Consider the following 18384-nt stretch of genomic DNA (forward strand, 5'->3'; position numbering starts at 1 on the left):
TCCTGGAGATTGTGCAATCTAACACGGCACCGCAAAGCCCAAGCTGCCACAGGGAAAGATGTTGAGAAAGTGGTGCATGGCGCGCGTGCAGAGTGTTTCAAACAGCTGTCTGCCTTTGGTATGAGAGAAGTATGTGTGCGATTGTGGCTTAGTGGTCAGAGCACCGGGCTGCTGTACTCAACGACATCCCGAGCTTCGACTCCACCATCAGCTACACATTATATCTTTATTAAAGCAAAGAGAGACAGGAACCTACCTGCCTACCACAATATGCCAAGAATGAGGTAAAGAATGCTTCACACTAAAGAACGAGAAGGGGATTAACCGAGGGGCCCAATTTTTATTAGTAATATCATAAGAACCCAACAAACACTGATAGCAAGGACAACATAGGGGAAATTACTTGTGCTTTATCAATGAAATAAGGAAATGGTAAATTAATGGTAATGAAAGTGGATGAAAATCAACTTGCCGCAGGTGGGGAATGATCCTACAACCTTCAAATTTCGCGTGCGATGCTCTACGAATTGAGCTACCGCGGCGCCGTTTCCCTGTCCACTTTCTTGGTATTTATGTTTCCTTGTAGAACCCTGGGAGTGTTAGCCAGCGCCACCACTCACAGACCTTGGTGGCGGACGTGGAACATCCTTTCTGCCGCAGGCGTCACAAGAACAGGATCTTTTTGGGCGAAGCACTTTTCATCCACTTTCATTACCATTAATTTATCATTTCTTTATTTCATTTATAAAGCACAAGTAATTTCCCCTACGTTGTCCTTGGTATCAGTGTTTGTTGGCTTCTTATAATATCACACTAAAAAAGTGTCATGCAACATAAGGATTCTGGTTTACTACTGTAAAAACAATCATAACATGTGACCACAAGCATGTTGTTCCAATCTTTGTGGACAACTACATTGGTATGCGATATCTAGTGTACACTGGTGGCAATATGTGATGGCATATATTCTGGTATGTGACATCTACTCTGAAGAATGTACTATGCTATGCAGAAACAAGCCATTCACTATGCACACCTAAAGGGACCCTAAGCCACTTCTGACCTTTTCAACACATTTTAAATGAACATACGCAGGAGAAAGCAAAGATTTCCCTCCTGTAGTTCTCACTAAATGACTGGGCTATGAGAGATACCATGTGGCAGTGCCCCAGATCTCAAGAGGTTGCAGAATTGAGCACCAGCCATAGTGGCCGCATTTTCGATGCTAGCAGAATGAAAAAAACACTCATGTCCTCGCTCAGGAAAGAAGCCAGAGTGTTTGCGTGTTAGTCAATGCAAGCCTACTACCTTCAATATAGTGCCGTCACTTTCTGCATCTGCTAAGGATGCCACTCAGCAGGCATGCACTCAAAAGCACAAGCACCGGCAATGCACAAGCAACCCATGACAAAAGGTACGGCAGAACAAATGAAAACACAAGGTCAAACAAAGGCTATAAGAACAGGGAACGGGTAATCTGCAGAAGATGCAGCAATGACTTACGATGGACTCCCTTTCGAGCAAAGAGTCTGGAAAAAACTGCGGCAACAAACGACTCATGGGTAACACATGTTATTCACTGCAAACCATGCACTAACGTGTGCTACAGTCTACTTGAGCACCAAGTAAAGCACTTCTGCATTATTTCAAGGAAAGCGATAGTAATAAAACCAATCTGGCTCACCCAGTGCTTCATATACCTAAACATTATAAGAGGCAATACCAGTGAGTTTGGGTCAACTTCTAAACCAGGCAGACTAGCTGCAGCAGAATAAGCAATCTTGCAAACATAATAGTTGTGATAGCATAATGATGTAATCACATTCATCCTCTCACTGTATGTCATAGAGTGTTGCTGTTATTCCACGTAACCACAATTATGTTCAAGCGTGCAGATGCCTGTAAAGTAATGGAGGCATCATAAATTTTAAAAAAGTGCAACGTTTGCGAGAGGTACAGTCGCGGTCAAAAATACGCGGCCCACGGCTCCAGTCGGCAGAGCGGCCGCGAGCCGCACCGCGGCGCTCGCGTCGGCGCTGCGAGAGTTTGCGCTCTGACGACAGGTATCTCCCTCGCTCTCGGGCGGATACGTAACGGGCGGATACGTAACGGATACGGACGATACGTAGGGAGATACCTGTCGTCAGAGCGCAAACTCTCGCAGCGCCGACGCGAGCGCCGCGGTGCGGCTCGCGGCCGCTCCGCCGACTGGAGCCGTGGGCCGCGTATTTTTGACCGCGACTGTACCACAGCACTACTTTGCTGGAGAAAGGCAGCTTTTCGTGACACGACATCCTATAATTCCCATGCATTGTGAACATCGACACCAATACGAAATTTCGAAGGTTGTGGCACTTGTAAACAACAGAATAGTTTGGGGCAATACAATGAACACTACAATGAAAATTTATCCCTTCAAGGTGTCATTACTTAAAAAAGGCTGGAAATGTAATCACTGACCACATCACTTAACATTAGACATGAAATATGAAATTCAACATTAAATCCAACATTCCAGCACGCTATGTGTCTGCATCCTTGTGTGCATCTATTCCATCCACTATGTTGAAGTCAAAGGGCTTAAAAATTTTATTCTAGCCACACATAAGGTTATGAAATAGAGCCAGTGTTTCCTGAGGACAAGTAAATAGATTATTATTCGAAAATGATTACACTGTATCCTCAAAGGGTCAAAGACTCAGCCTAATCAGTTTTGAGAATGTTTTCGGAAAAACAGACTAAATATGCAAACATACTTTGAAATACATAAGTCATACTAATACATCAGTAGCACAGTTAAGGCTCAGAATTCAATACAGAAGCCTTTTTGGTTCATTTTCTCCATTAATACCAACCTTTTCCCACCAAGTCTATGCCAGATCAAGCCTCGAAAAATCTACTTCATCACACTAAAATATTTCTGAGTTTGTCTTTAGCGTCCATTTAACCCATTCACCACCACGGCCAGAAAGGTCCAAGGTGCAAGTGGTCAGTCGCTGTGCCGGCCAATTTTAGAGCAGGCGTTTTGACAAGTTTTTCACAGATGGCAGCACACTGCAGGCTACCTTTTAGCTTTAGGTTTCGCAGACTAGATGGGCATACTTGTTTACACTTTAAGCAGAAGTTGATAGTAAAGCAATGGAAAGTTTCATGCTCAGCGTACTTCCCTCTGTTGCCTTACTGATGGAGCCAGAGAAACAGGCTTGAAAAAAGTGTACAGGCTTCACAGTGTGGGCTCATTCTTTTTAGCACATACCACTGAACAGCGCATAGCAGAATCTTTGAGGCTGTGCTTAGTTCTCAAGAGCGAAGTCATAGAATCTTAAGAGGCCAATTTGAGAGCAAAAAACACAAAGCTTCACTCTTGTTCCAGTACATTTTAACTTTATTTATGCTCACTTTATATATATATTTTTTTACTGCTTCTGCTGTGGTCTCTTGCCAACAATATAAATCAGACATTATGTAAATGCGATGTCTGTAGCAGAAATGAGAGTGATTTTTTTCCAGCGCAGAACGCATTGAGCAGGAAAATGAGCTGAGCAGGAAAACGTGCTGTGGAACACCAGACATGGGGGAGCACCACACAGGCAGAAGTGAAGGGGTTAAATAAATTGGTGATGCTGAGGAAAGCGTGAACAAATGCTGTGTTTATTAGCACAAAGCTGGCTCTATGGCTTAAATTGGAAGAGGTTGGTACGGGAGTAAAGGAGAAAGGAGGAACACCATGGGATCAGCAGTCAATACCAAGGACGTCAACCAGAGCTCCTCTGAAGGAGGCGGATGGTGCCTGTTCTGCGGAAGAATGCGTACTGTGCCAGGAGGGTGCCTTTCGCATTCACTTGTGGTTGGATCTAATGCTCGATGTCCACTGCCAAACCCTAGGTGTTTGGAACGTTGGGTCAGTGAATTCACTGCACGCTCACAGTAGGTGATAAATGCTTGTGTGAGCGTCCATTTTGCATGCTGAGCAGGTAAGGTCAGGTGAAGACGTGTTCAGACAACTTTGAAGTAGGATATAATGCCTAAAAAATTTCACGCAATAATATTTATAGCGGGAGTTGACAGATCAAGCATCACAGAAGACACAACCTCACAGGCAATAAACGAGACCACGCTTACAGCCATAGAAGTGATGGAAGACTTTGAGAAGAGACGTTCAGCTTCCTTGAACTTGCGGTTCCTTTTGTCTGCCTTGCTGTTTGTGTTCCTGTAGAGAGCAAATACAAATGCAATAAGAAATAGCCGGGAGGAGGAGCCCTTTCTTGAGGCAACATGCTGTGTCATACAACCAGGTAGAGAACAAAATGAAAACGCAACAAATGCTTGCAAGGCAACTTAATAAGGGCATGTTATCTGGCTGTCAGTATGCAGCAACCTTGTATTTGGACTGCCAAATATTATCCTTATCGATATCATTAACACCACATAAAGCAATCACTGCCAGATTATGCTGCTTCAACTGGTTGACTGACAGCTTAACGGAGCTTAACTAGCCAGAAATGCATAGTGGAACACAAGGGCTGCCATAACAGGAGGCTCTGGAATAACTTCAACAACACGGGGCTCTTTAACATGCACCTAAACCAAATGTGTAGTCATCAAAGTAATAACTTCTCCTACATAGTCGAACCCATTTATAACAATATACAAGTGCAAAAAAAAATCCCATTGTTATATTCGATATATTGTTAAAACCAGCATCATTACAAGTGAGTTCAACAGTGGGTGGAAGGAACCTAAATCCTCAGTTTGCTTCTTGTGATATTATTTTCTGCAGGGGATGCCAATTTGGAACTTCAGAATCTCTAAGAAGAGTATTTTAGGTGTGTGGAATGATAAGCATTACCTTAAGCAAGCGAGCAAAGAAGAATAGGAAAACTAAACATTTCAACTGATTTTGTCGCAAGTGCAGTGGGCATATGTGAGCGTAATCGGAACTAGTTCCCAATTCTTTGTTGTTAAGCAAGAGAAGTGACAGCATCCATGTCAGCACTAGCCTGATTTTGTTCATGTGAGCTTAACCGATTAATCGCAATAAAAAAATAATTATTATAAGTAAAGCTTTAATCAATTAATCAATCAATTGCCCAGCTCTAAAGGAAATCTTTGTAACTTCGTGCTCCTGTCAGGTGGATAAGTTCTCCCGTTCCTGAAGTAGATGGGCTCATGAGCAATAATCAGTGCACTGCATAAGAAGCACATAGTTCCGTTGCTCCTCACGAGATGCTTTGCTAGCACAAATGGCACCAGACCTTTCCTTGACCAGCTGTGTGCCTCCTAATGACCAAATGCGACCAAAGAAGAAGATAAGTAAATGTGATTAAAGCCAAATTAAAGAAGACACATGTTTGGGCCATTAAGGCAGCTCAAGCTACTGCTGTGAAGGTATAGAAGATTGCACAGGACCACCAATATCTTGCTACACGTCATAACTCCAACACTCCAAACTAACACACTTCTGCACACCAGCTCTTGTGAAGTTTCTTACAGCCACTGGAAGTTCATTCACAGCTGAATAAAAGCAAGCAGCAGATAATGTCAATAGTGCGACACAGGTGGGCGGCTAGCACATTGTGTAGGCACCAGCACGAGCAAAGATGAGCAGGTAATTCAAATTTATACTTTTTTTTTTTTTTGCACCCAGCTTATCGCCAGCTGTGCAACATTGAAACGAAGGTGTACTGATAACTGAAACACAGCCTACACATTTACAGTGCCAACAGGAACATATTCTACAACATAAAAATGATGCAAGCAACATCAATCCAACAAGCCCCGCTTCAATCTGGAGCCAACATATTGACAAGGAGATTTGTCGTCGGGACATTATGTTAACCTGATGAAGACAATTGGCTTGTTGCATCGCTGTAGATCACTCCCGAGTCTCTGCCTTCCTGTAAGCTGTGTCTTTTGTTAAACTTCAGTTTGAAGAAAACTGATATGCCACACGTGCATTGCTTTAACTGCTATGTATTTTTTTACCACAGATCTTATTTAGCCAGACTAAAGAGACTCGTACACTACTAAGAAGAATTATGACCTTTATGCTAGGTCCAGTAGGGCTTATCGCACAATCCGACTCTCATGTGGCCATTAAGTGGCTCCCGATTTTCTCCTGTACAATGAGCATGACAATAACGAAATGAAAGAGGAAACACTTGCGTAAAAACAAAACAACCCAGCTGTAAGCTGCTCTTGAGCAAGGTGAAAAATTGCGGCACACAACACTCACGTCATCCTTACTTTTCTAGTCCACACCTCTTTGTGCTGTAACACAACGAAAACATTTCAATGTGGTCCACAGCTGCTGAACTTGTAATGTGTAAGCTAAACTAGCTGAAACTTTGAGTAGGCATGTGCATGGCATGGATAAACTATGATCGCACTACGGTGAGGAGACTACCTTAGTTCTTTTTTGTCAGCGATAACAGCTCACTGCACTTGGCAGCAAAGTACATGCCAAGTGCATGCATACACTAATGCTGGCAACGCACTGAACAGAATAACCTAGCGAACTACATTTGCTTTGTTAAGGTCTCAGTGACACACTTCTTATCTCAAAAGGTTTACTGCCACATTCGATCTGCAAAGCTGAGTGGCCAATCAGCCCACAAGAAGTTCACTTTGTGTAAAAGAACTTTGAGGCTGTGCACATGCTATTGTGTGCACCTTAAAACACAAGCTTTCCAGCGCTGCTCGGGCTAAATGCATTGCAGATCCAATGTTGGAATACCTGTGAAGTAAAGCGTTCATGAAGCAGTCAGTTACATGCTACACAACTAAACGGGACACGCACAATTGTCTTTATTTTCATTTTACACAATGTCTACGCACCACCGCACAGGTCCCAAATTTAATGTCATGCAATATTTACATAGAACACCGTTGTAGACATTATGATGTTGACGAAGCAATGTCGTGAGGTCGAAGGCAATGTTTGATGATTGTCGAGGCATTATTGGTGATTTGCATGCACAGAGAAGTATGACACATATCTAAACACATTTCAGCATTTTAAGCATTCTACACCCGTTGTGTCACAGCTCGAATTAGTTGCGCGAGCAGTGAATCGACAGAAGCATGCCGGGCTTCGTCGCAACGTGAACGCAACCAAATAAGAAAATGGAAGCATCAAACTGTTTCACTTCTAGGGCTTGCCACAAACAACCGCAGGAAGCGCCGATTACAACAGTCCAACTCTGGTATGCATATCACAGCCACAACTGCAGTTGCAGGCTAAATCACAAAGGCAAATGGCAGGTCAACGTTCGCGGGCTGCGACTACAACGCAGCTCACAATCGCCAACCAATACGGCCGTTTGTGGCTCAAAACAGAAGCGCGAGAAACGAAACTACTTACTTGTTCGGCGCCAAGTACCGGTCCCAGCCTCGTATAATGTTTCCATACAGCTGTGTGTCCTCCAGGTAACTGCCTTCGAATGCATAGATCTGTCGCTCGAGGTTCGCGAGTGTGTCCTGCACATTAAGAGCACGCGCGAATGAAGGAGGTATAGCGCGCCAAAGTGCGGCGCGCGCTTTAAAATGCAGATTTCGTATTAGCGCAGCCAGTACTGCGGCAGCACAGCCAGGTGTAAGGTTAGGCTCACACGTAAACGCATTCAGGTAGCGATCCATCGCCTGAGAGCTGCCGCTCCTAAAACGTAAACAAAAACACGTGCGGTCTGGTACACGCAAAACGGCCCCATGTTGCACCAGTGCTAGCGCCATTTTGAAAGAGATGAAAGATAAGGCGGTTATTTCATAACCGAAAGGCTTTGGGTGGAGTATGCGCGTCGAGACGACTGACTAACATTTTTTGCTGAAATTGTGAGACTTACGCACCGCTATTTCGGCCTTGCGCTTTACGAGTTCGGCGAGTTCAGCTCTCGTATCCATAAAGCTGCTGCTTTTGGACGCCATTTTTGTTGTTTGTGTAGCGCCGCACCAAATAACTATTCCGCACTAAACTGTTATTTTAAACTTTTTATGCATAATATTATAACCACAACCATTAAACAATTTATATTTTGAATAAAATTTATTGGTTCTATATTTTAATATAAATAGAAGTTTATTGGTACTAAACAACCTAAAAGTTTTCAGTTCCGGTTTTGATTTTAACTTTGAAAGAATCTTAGTTCATAACTAACTTTCGCCAGTGTTTAAAAATATGTGTGTGTGCTGTAACAGAGCGTGACATACCACAAATAAAACAAGTTTAGCATTTTTATTTACGTAACAGAGGAGGACGATAACGAGGAGGAGGAGGAGGAGGATAAATGAGTGTTGTATTCCAGTCTATAAAGCAAATAAAACAATTTTTACATTCTTTTTGTTTGCACTCAAGAATTAATAAATCAACACAGCAAAGTAGTCAATTTCGAAAAATACTTTCAATGCAGAAGTTATACAGCGTTCTAGGAAACACCCCTTTAGCAAATTTTCAGCGTTGTTTCAGCGTCATGAAGAACCCGCGAAATATGAAAATTCCCGCGTGGCTACATTTTTGAGCGCCGCGGTCGCAGTGCGGCTACAGAAGTACAGAAATCTTAGTCGAAGAATGGGCCAGTTACGCGAATTATAAAGCGCAGTGCTACTGCTAGGACTATTTGTTTTACCTACACTACGTGCTGGCTCGCGTGTAGCTCGCGTGTGGTGTAGTGCCGGGCAGATGCTATGACGTCGTGTGCTGAACTTGACTGAAAGGACTGTAGCCAATCAGAGCAAACTGCGCGTCCTCCTCTCCATGAGCAGGTGAAAAGCGGCTGACTCCGCACTTCGCCTGACTTCCCACTTACTGGCTGCGTATATGCCATTGCCTGAAACTAAACGCCAATGTACGAGTTTCCTTTCAGCAACGAATCTAGACAAACTGCAGCTAATTGCACCGCGAATGCGCAACACACATATTCACACAGCACGGAGCCTGAATCAGCCTGCACCATTCGTGAGTAGAATAATTTTATCTTCTTGTAAGGTTCGCTCACCTTCCTCTGTGACACACGATCATGCTTGCACTTCTCTGCTGTCCCTGCAGCGAACATTCACTGTCGTCCTGTCTGCGCCGACAGTCGCATGCATAGTGGGGCTACGCGTTTGCAACGCCAGCCTGTTTGTCTATCGTCTGCTGTGTCCACTCATCCGAAACCGCACCGCGAGAAGTGTAGTATTCGTGCTACACTGCTGATGTAAAATATGGCTCTGTTTAAGTGGGCGGCGCTACACTTCTCCTACACGAACTAAAAACAAATGGCTATTTCCTACTCCACTGGTGTTCGGTGTGAACTTTGTGTGCATGCGCAGCAGTCGTAGTGTGGCTATAGCGTTTATCACTACATTACACTCTTTTCAGTGTCACTTCCAGTTTCGGTTTTAGGGCGCATTTACGCATGTTCTGTGCGGAAGCGCCTACTGCATATTGAAATTAAATCTTTCTTTGGATGGAGTAGCTGCTCGCAATGCTACGCTACGCTAAATAATTTTTTTTTTCATAAGTAATTCTTTCTTGACTCCAGTTTGTATTAACGTAAATATGTTCGACGCGTTTAGCAAGTATGGGATACAGGCATATCACGCGTGCAGTCTTACATTTTTCATAAACTAAGTGTGGCTTAAAGAAATATATTGACTATACAGCGTCATGCAACCCCAGAAGTGGTGCACAAGGAGGTTGTATTTTAAAAAGTTATTTGCGTGATTTGAGTAATTACAGAAACAATGTCCAGCTATGTTGACATTTGATATCAGGTTTTATTTATATATTTATTTAAAAAAACAGTGAATACACAAAAACACTGAAACACTAACTATTGTTGCGTTTCATGCAACGTTCGAAACAAATCCAATTGACTATGGATCAAGTAAACTCCCTTAAGCGGAAATGCCGGATAAACGGAACAGAATAAGTATTAGCTTTGGTTGGCCGCCCATAGGCTCACTGTTGGCAAACTTCGGGTAAGTGGAACTCGTCGATTGGTGATCTCCGGCTAAACGGAACTTTAACCAAAACCATCACCCAGAGCATCGGCGTATGGAACAGTAAAAGTCCGCCAAAAATGTCAAATGATGATGCTATAAATAACAAGCAATCCATCCAGGCAGTTCGCAAGAGTTTACGCCATTTAAGAATGCCGAAGTTGCAACGGTATTTACATCATGACGATTTCGTTATGATAGGCCGCGGCGGTCGCATTTCACCACGCCCGTCTCCCCTACATTGGGGGCACGTCAAAGATCTCCAGGTGCTCAAAATTAATCCGGAATCCACTACTACGGTGTGCCTCATAATCAAATCGTGGTTTTGGCACGTAAAGCACCAGAATTCGATTCAATTCACTTCGTTATAATGATGTTCGAGCAGGAAGGTGGCGGTGATAGCGGTGACTTCTAAATCTGGAGCAGTTAGGATTTTGCATTAAGGCTGCCACTATTGGCCTCGAGCTCCACCACTGGAAAAGCTGGCGCCACCGTCGGCGTGACGTGCTAGGAGGGATCACGTGGACATAGCGGCCGCGTCGGCTGCTTCGGGAGCGCCGAAGCGAGCTGTAAACGAGTTTAAATTCCCTCTTACGCTGCGGTCCTCATTTAGTGGCAAATTTTTCCCGCTTCGAGTGTCTCCTTTACAACGCTTCAAAGCACTACAATAGGTAGTGGCTGCTTTTGAAGGCGCGCAACATGGTAGGCTACTGCTCGGTGCCGCAGGGCCAGACGCACGTAACGGAGGCCGGTGTCAGCCTTATTCACACGTAGCCGCCGGACAAGAAGCTGCGTGAAGCTCGGCTCGCGACACATAAAACCGGCAAACAGTCATCGGCTACAACTCGGGTATGCAGCAACCACAGACGCGAGGAAGATTTCTGCTATGGCGCCCGGTCTGCGATGTTCTGAAAACGCGCACTGAGACGCTCGCCCGAGTCCGCTGCCCGACTAGTGTCATGACGGTTTGGTCTATGAACTTGTCGATGCTATAGATACTGGGAAGTTCAGTTGTGTGGAAAGGCAGCGGTAAGAAGCACATTTAAAAAAAAGCATGGCATATGGTCATGTTTGTGTTTTGAATTAATGCACTGGATTACAAAAAAAGGAGCAGCGGGAAATTGCACGCTGAGAACAGCGATAAACATGCAGTGCGACGCAACTCGAGAAATAATATTGAAAGGTCAAAAATTTAGAAGAAAAAAAGATTGGATCGTCGTGACGGCACATTACAGTCCCCGTAGGCGTGGAAGTCTCTACAATGAAATTATTTTTGAACAGTTCTGATAGCGCCCACGCAATAATGGTTGCTTGTATACTGTCGAATGCTCATATTCTGCGGCCTAAAGCTCATGGCACGGTGAGAAAACGCGCGCGCGGAGAAAGCGAAACAGTGCGCGGACAAGCATGCAGACGCGCAGTCGGTCGCTGCGAATCTGCGCGATCGCTGCATTGAGGCTTCGTTCTATTACGCTCCATTTAGTTATACAAACACTACAAGAACATATTTCACATAGTTTGCTCTCGGCGTTTACCTACCTTTCACGCAAGAAGCCGGTTCGGGAGACACCATCGCGGCGACCGCGCGCAGTGGCGTTCACTGTATGCATTCGGTAAAGAGATAGCGTCTGTAAACGATTCTGTGCCTTCAGTTTGCCTAAGATTATTATTTAGACACTAAGAAACTTCTCTCGTTTCGAAAGTACTTACAGAAATGTCCGGGAGAGCTCGCGCGTGGTGTTTTCAGTGAGCGCTGACAGCAAAACCTATGAGGAGCGCGCCACGTGATCCCTCATAATACGCCAGCGAGGCGCTTCCGATAGATGGCGACTCCGTAACTCCTCGCCGCCAATACTGGTTTGTTCGAGCCACCAGGAATAATTAAGAGACTTCAGATGACGCCCTTGTTGCCTACCTTCGATAATCGGTGAAGTTCGTGGCGAAGGCTATGACTGTATGGACGAAGCTGTATATATATATATATATATATATATATATATATATACAGAGTGCGCGTGAATGTTTCGGACCTGACGACAAGTTATGGATAGTTAAAAGGCTGCAGCGCTATTTTGAACTTGAGGCTCGTGCATAATTATTGGAACGTTTTTCGTCTAGAACACGAACCTGCGCAGAAGAAGCTGTATAGAATACTAGAAGCTGAGCGCAGTATAGCGTCTTTTTTTCCGCACAAATCGAAACACTCGGACGCTTTTCGAACAAAACCATTTTGTGTATGTACGTGCGTGTGTGTGTGTGTGTGTGTGCGTGTGTGTGCGTGTGTGTGCGTGTGTGTGCGTGTGTGTGTGTGTGTGCGTGTGTGTGTGTGTCGTCACATTTTTCTGTACATTCCTTTTGTGTATGTTTTCTTTACTATGTGACGAATGACACGTAACAAGAGCCGACAATATAACCAGCGCGTGGCAGTATCGCAACAAATTAATTACTGCACTGTATTATATCACTGAGGGAGCGTCTGCGCGTGTTCTGACATCAGTGTTATTTTTTTTTTTTCTGCATGTCGATCTCTGCCTTGATGTGCGATCGGTAGCGATCTTGCCTTGCGGTCACTGTGTTGGCGAGCCTTTTTACCCTTCCGTACACAATTAAGACAGACATGATTTCCGTCGTTAACTATAAACCTTGTCCCAATCATTAGCGTCTCAGAATTGCTTGTTGACGCTCAGTACGGCTTATTTTAAGTGCAGCAGCGGCGTAGCCATATTGACGGACACCGCTCTACAGCTACACAATGGTACAATATACAGCCGGCGAAACTCAAGCTTCGAACCATCAACGTTTTCTCCTACGTAGAGATTTAGTTCCTTGTCGTCGAGATGTACCCGGGATTCAGTCACGTGTGCAGAGGCGGCAACTTTTGTTTCGCATGCGTTCTCACGTAAAGCGCTGGACGCACATTAAGTGCCCGCTACCTGAGGCGGCGACGATTTCAGGGTCTTGTCGTGTTGCTGTCAGCAGTTCAACCGGCACCAACTGCTGGCGTTAATTTCGAAACCTACGCCCGCGTCACACTCCTTCAGCGGCGGCATGCACGTTAGGTTGAAACCGCTGTTCGTTGATGCCTTGGTTATGGCGCGACACGCTTGAGAGCACTGTGATCGCGGTGCACAAACGTGTTTAGTTATGCGGGTATTTTGATATTTCGCGGGCTTCCTTCGTGGCACGCGCGAAAAAAGAAAAGACGATTGCGTACACAAATTCAATACTGCCGAACCGGACGTTTTCCAGAATCCTCTGCAATTTCCTCATTGTAAATTTGTCTCTAAATATAATACTGACGGAGCTCAATATTTAACGTTGATTACTTACATAACTAAATGGTACGCATAAAAATTCTACAATTTGCTCCGTAAAGTGGCCGACAACATGCTTTTTCTCTCGGATTCCGACAGCACACCCAAATATTTAAAAACATTTGCTAGAAACAGCTGGGACACCCTACCCTGTCTAGACTTTGCCGTGTTGCTACGCTATAATATTAAGAATACTAGCATCAGTCAAAAATTTATATTTTAATGCAGTACGCCGGGGCACAATAATCAGGAGTGCGCGCGGAAATATTCAAGAGCTACGACGTCGGGCGCATACGTTATATATAGTATAAGGAGACGACCGCGCATAATCATGCAGATGTGTACCACAATTAAGCGTTGCGCCTTTTATGCATAATTGTCGTTGTGCTTCCAAAAGGCGAGGCCATATACGCGTGCGGTGTCGAAGACCACTGCACATTGTCTGAGATGTGGCATTGGCGTCGTCACAAACAAGTGATTTCCCATGTTTTGGACTCGCGCAACGTTCCCACTCTATACTTAGCAAGCGAAAGCAAGCGTCGAATCATATTTCGTAGTTGGGATGTTTGACCTTTTGAGGAGGCGCTGCTCATCGATGACAACCAGGGTTCTGAGAGGTTCGGCGGTGATGCCGATTCGTTACGGAAGAGTACATTTTTTTTTTTCAGCTTCGTCTAATTACTTTTAACCCGTTTGTACATTCCAAATGATGCGCTATTGCGTCACGACACGATAAGACGCGACAGACCTCCTCCCCACCGCCCGTTCTCCTCTGTTCACTCCGCCGTGCACGAGTTAGATGCAGCAAGCGGAAACGCAAAGCACGCACACGCAGGCTACTAGTATAGCGTGCTCACGCTAGGCGTAGGAGGACTTACGCACGCGCGCTTACTCTCACGCACGCGTTGCACGAGTGCGAAACACACGCTGACAGACACACGCACACACACACATACGCACACACACACGCGCACACGGCACATAAAGATATACGGATTAATTACGCACGCAGTATACGCATCTACAAACACACACACACGCACCCCGCCAAGTCACGACTCCGCATTCGTCTTGTTCGGTGCCCCGAGTCACGGCAGGGAGTCATCAGGGCCGGAGCGAAATTACCAAATCCAATGGCTAAGCGCTGGCGCGTGGTCGCGCCGTCTCCCCCTCGTGTCTGTTCCGAGCCACGCGGCACTGACATTCGCGTGCATCGTGATCCGCATAAGGCACTGGCGGCGAGACCTTCGGTTTAGTTTGGTCAGGCAGAGCGTAGTGACTGCAGGATTGCGAAAGACGCCACGCAAGACGGTCGGCCGGCCATTTATTTGCGGGTCGTTTACTGAACAGGGAACTGGTCGAGCAACATCAACCCGTCTGGCCTCTGGGTTCATGATTGCAGAAGGTGAATAGGAGAAGAGGTAGAACCACGGGAGGATCTGAGTGTAAATGGTAGAGCTAGTGCACTACGATATCATAGTACGCTCTACTCCCGCGCACGTTTCACCCACTGTGAAACCTGGAAATACGTACGGCTTGAGAACTATGCATTCGTACGGAAGTTTGGTGTTTGAACATCCAGCTACAACGCACATATGCGTTCGGGTCTGTTGGTATTACATAGAGATTGTACATTTAGGACTCATGTTTGTTGTTTCGAGTTGCTGTCCCGATTATTTCGGCGCAAGGAATGGGAGTTCCAGAGTGTCCCGTACAGACATCATTGTCGAACAGCTAATTCGGTACCCTCCACTATATGACGCCTCGCATAGGAAGCAGGGTTATCTTGTATTTAAAGTTGACCGGAGAGAGAGAGGCGTTGGGCATCGTACCGACTACAGATACAAAACAGGTGCATGCTCGATCAATGGTTTCCTCGCGCCTATATATACAGGAGTCACATGTTGTGCTGTCGGCCTTTTCAATTAATGCGGTAGGAGCAAGCGTTCTTATAAATCCAGCTTCCACACATAAGCATAAGAGAGAAGGTACAACAACGTAGCTTCGCAGCGGGAGCCGTTAGATGACATTTCCAGCCGTAGCGAGGGATCCAGGTTGCCCATGCAGCCGATAATTGGAGACACTCGGAGAACTCCAAAAAACTTTTGTCTTTCTGCGGCCAAGCGAATGAAGTTGCCCGGCAGCGATCGTCCTCGTCAAAGGAATTGGATGCGTCTATAAGGGTCTTCGGGCGTGAGCATGCAGACCGGGCAGCCTTTTCAGCAAAGTCGTTGCCGACGATGCCACAGTTAACGGGAAACCACGTTGATGTTCGAAACTTGCACATAAACCTACTAGCAGAAAGCACAACATGGATCTGTCACATATAATAGGCAGTCCATGAGGTTCCCGTACTCTAAGAAATCGCGAAGGGCGACAAAGGTCAAACCGAGAGGTTCAGACAGCTCTTGCCACGTTTGTACGGCAGGAAAGATGCGAGTGTGCCCGAAAAAAGTGAAGGACGAAAATATTCTGTTCCATATTTCTCACAGCGAAATTAGAAGCTTTAAGTGGATTATGCAGATGTGCGATAAACATCCCCACGCATGAAATGCACTGACATCGTCTAAGACAGCCAGCTAATTAATAAAGAGGTGAACGAAACCTTAATTGCATATATACGGTTTCTCCGCAGATACGGCACTACACTACACCTGCCCTATTCAACACATTTCGATGTGCATAATCCGCTCGATGAACTTCCATGCGTATATCGGGCGTTTCTTTTTTTAGCTGTACCAATTTTTTTTTTAAATTGCCTGTGGCAGATAGTACAATTCTAACCCTTGAGCTAAGTTACTCGATGAGGCGGCCATTATACTTGAAGTCAATATGCTTAATTGAATAATCGGAATAACTAATCAAATTAACTTTTTAAATTAATTAACTTAGGGCAAATATTTTAATCTACGAATTATAGTCGGTGATTTGGCAAGGCGTACTCACTTGGAACGAATTCTCTGGACGGCACCAGTTTCGACACATTAATTTTCGAAGGGTCCGACGGCGTTCCAGTTACTTTTTTTTTTTAAGTTAACATGCTGTATTACGCACTGAAGCACAAAAGTTATACTGCCTTCAGCTGCGCTAGTGTATGCTTAGAAAGCCAGCAAGCACTCGAGAATCGCAGAGGAGCGCTTTAGTTTAAACCAGGACGCCGTAAAGCATCATTTTCACTGAATTGTCATGGAGGAAGTGGGCCTTCAAACCCCCAACCGATTCAGCGAGCCCAAGATCGGGAGCGAGCGCGCCAATGCCTTACGATTACGCATTAATACTAAGATTTATGATTATGACTATAGAAGGTCATCAAGGTAAAGACGGTATAGAAACAAAGTAGGTCACTAGAGTCGGGGCAACAAGTAACGCTACCACATTTCCGCAAAATAGCCAATGCCTATCTAAGACGACAGATTAAGATTTCATTTTATTTTGCTTCGGAAAAGATTAGAACTACAGTTGTCGCAACGGTCGGCGCAAAAAGAAAGCGGACCACTACAGGTGCTGCAACAAGTAATTAATTAGACGTAACCGTGATTAATTAATGGTACTTACGATGAATTAAACAGCGTTTTGATTGATTAATATTAGTATATGTAATGCTAATCGAATTAATTAATGGTAAATAAAGCGACGAATAATTGGGGTAAATCAATGGTGATTCAAAATTAATTTAAGGTAAATTTAAGCCTAACCAACAGTAAATAAGGGTACTTACGAATAATTAAGCCTAACTTGGATTTGCATAAAGTTAAGTTGATTAACATTAATCAGGATGAGTTAGGGGAATTAATGTGAATCAAGCCAAATTAAGGTTAAATGACAACGAAAGAAATCAAGAAAACGTCGCCGTCAAACGGCCCGATGCGTTCTCAGACACGTCAGATACTTACGTGTGCAAGTTAAGCGACTGGAAAGAATACTTATGCGCTGCTTGACAAGTTCCATTTCCTCCAGTAATTGTTTGCGCGCATGTACACTGCATGTTTATCTGGAACCCATACGCAAAGTACATAGTATATACTGTCCAACCGTCAAGTCTGCTCAAACCATGTTTTACGTTCTCGACCAAATTATTCCTCACAGTTCTTAAAAAATTGCAGCGTGCAAACAAATATAATAAAACACTTTATTTCATTCGCAGCGTGTTCGTTTCATATATGAGTTGTTCTCAGAATATTAAATAAAAAAAAATGTAAAACAATGTTAGTGCTCACTATTTGAAAGCGGTGCAGTTTCATTGGTGCCGCTCTTTACCGGCAGCGCGGTGGCGCTTGAGCGATGCACTTACCAAGTATAGCTTAGGGCTAACTCCACTTTGGGCACGCAATAAAGAAAAAAAGAAAGGAAGTTGTAAATAAACAAATAAATAAACAAACAAAAAGAAACAAACAAAGAAACAGGCTGTGCACAGGGTGTTAAAACTTTTCTTAGCACACCATCGGAAGAGTTCAAGTGCAACACTAAAGCTTTCCATCGCTGACAGCGGTTTCAGCCCTTTTCTGCGAAACCGCGAATTTTTCGTCGAGCATTATCGCAGAAAAATGCTTGGGTAGAAGCAAGGAGCTGCTGTATTAGCAGCCTTGACGAGGCACGTTCAGCATCTTTCTTTACGCACAGGCGTCCGTTGGTAAAGTTACGGCAGGCCTGTTGCGAGTCGGTAACGACATGAACTTCCCTCCCTACCCTGTCTTGTTGCTTTATTACTAGCGTCGCGGCTATGGTCTCAGCCGCAGCTGGGGCCTCTGCCCTGACGGAGGCCGCGAGGGTCAAGGAGTTGTCTCTCCCGTTCACGGTATAGCTACCGCGAAGATGCCCCCTACAGGGTACCGCTGCTGGCGGCTCAGATTCTAGGCCCGAGGCTGCAAGAATCCCATCAAATCACGTGGACGCCGGGCCACGCGGGACTGGAGGGGAACGATAGGGCGGACGCCTTAGCTCGAGCGCTAATCAACCGAGCGGGGCAAAACCAATCGTCGCATCAATCCCCACATTTCACCTTCGTGCCCCTGCCATCCAATTACTGCGACCGACTCGAGATCCAGCGACTCAATCGCAGGATTTATCCTCCCCCTCACAGAAAGCTCAGCAC

At 45.0% G+C, this 18384-nt stretch overlaps 1 protein-coding gene across 2 annotated transcripts in view; it reads right to left on the reverse strand.

Annotated features, from left to right (window-relative positions):
• The window catches only part of Eaf6 (chromatin modification-related protein EAF6/MEAF6), a 32056-nt gene extending 24117 nt beyond the window's left edge, over positions 1-7939 (reverse strand). Inside the window, exons 1-3 of one of the 2 annotated variants that reach the window (XM_050171201.3) lie at positions 7846-7939; positions 7364-7479; positions 4123-4210 (exon numbers count right to left, since the gene is read on the reverse strand). In XM_050171201.3, the coding sequence (XP_050027158.2) occupies positions 4123-4210; positions 7364-7479; positions 7846-7923 (282 nt within the window). In that variant the 5' untranslated portion in view covers positions 7924-7939. Of the gene's footprint in view, positions 1-4122; positions 4211-7363; positions 7480-7610; positions 7638-7845 lie in introns of those variants that run through there. The other variant, XM_055066424.2, reaches the window with a different exon arrangement.
• Positions 7940-18384: the final 10445 nt, after the last annotated feature.

Source organism: Dermacentor andersoni, chromosome 6, assembly GCF_023375885.2.
Source record: "Dermacentor andersoni chromosome 6, qqDerAnde1_hic_scaffold, whole genome shotgun sequence".
NCBI lineage: Eukaryota > Metazoa > Arthropoda > Arachnida > Ixodida > Ixodidae > Dermacentor > Dermacentor andersoni.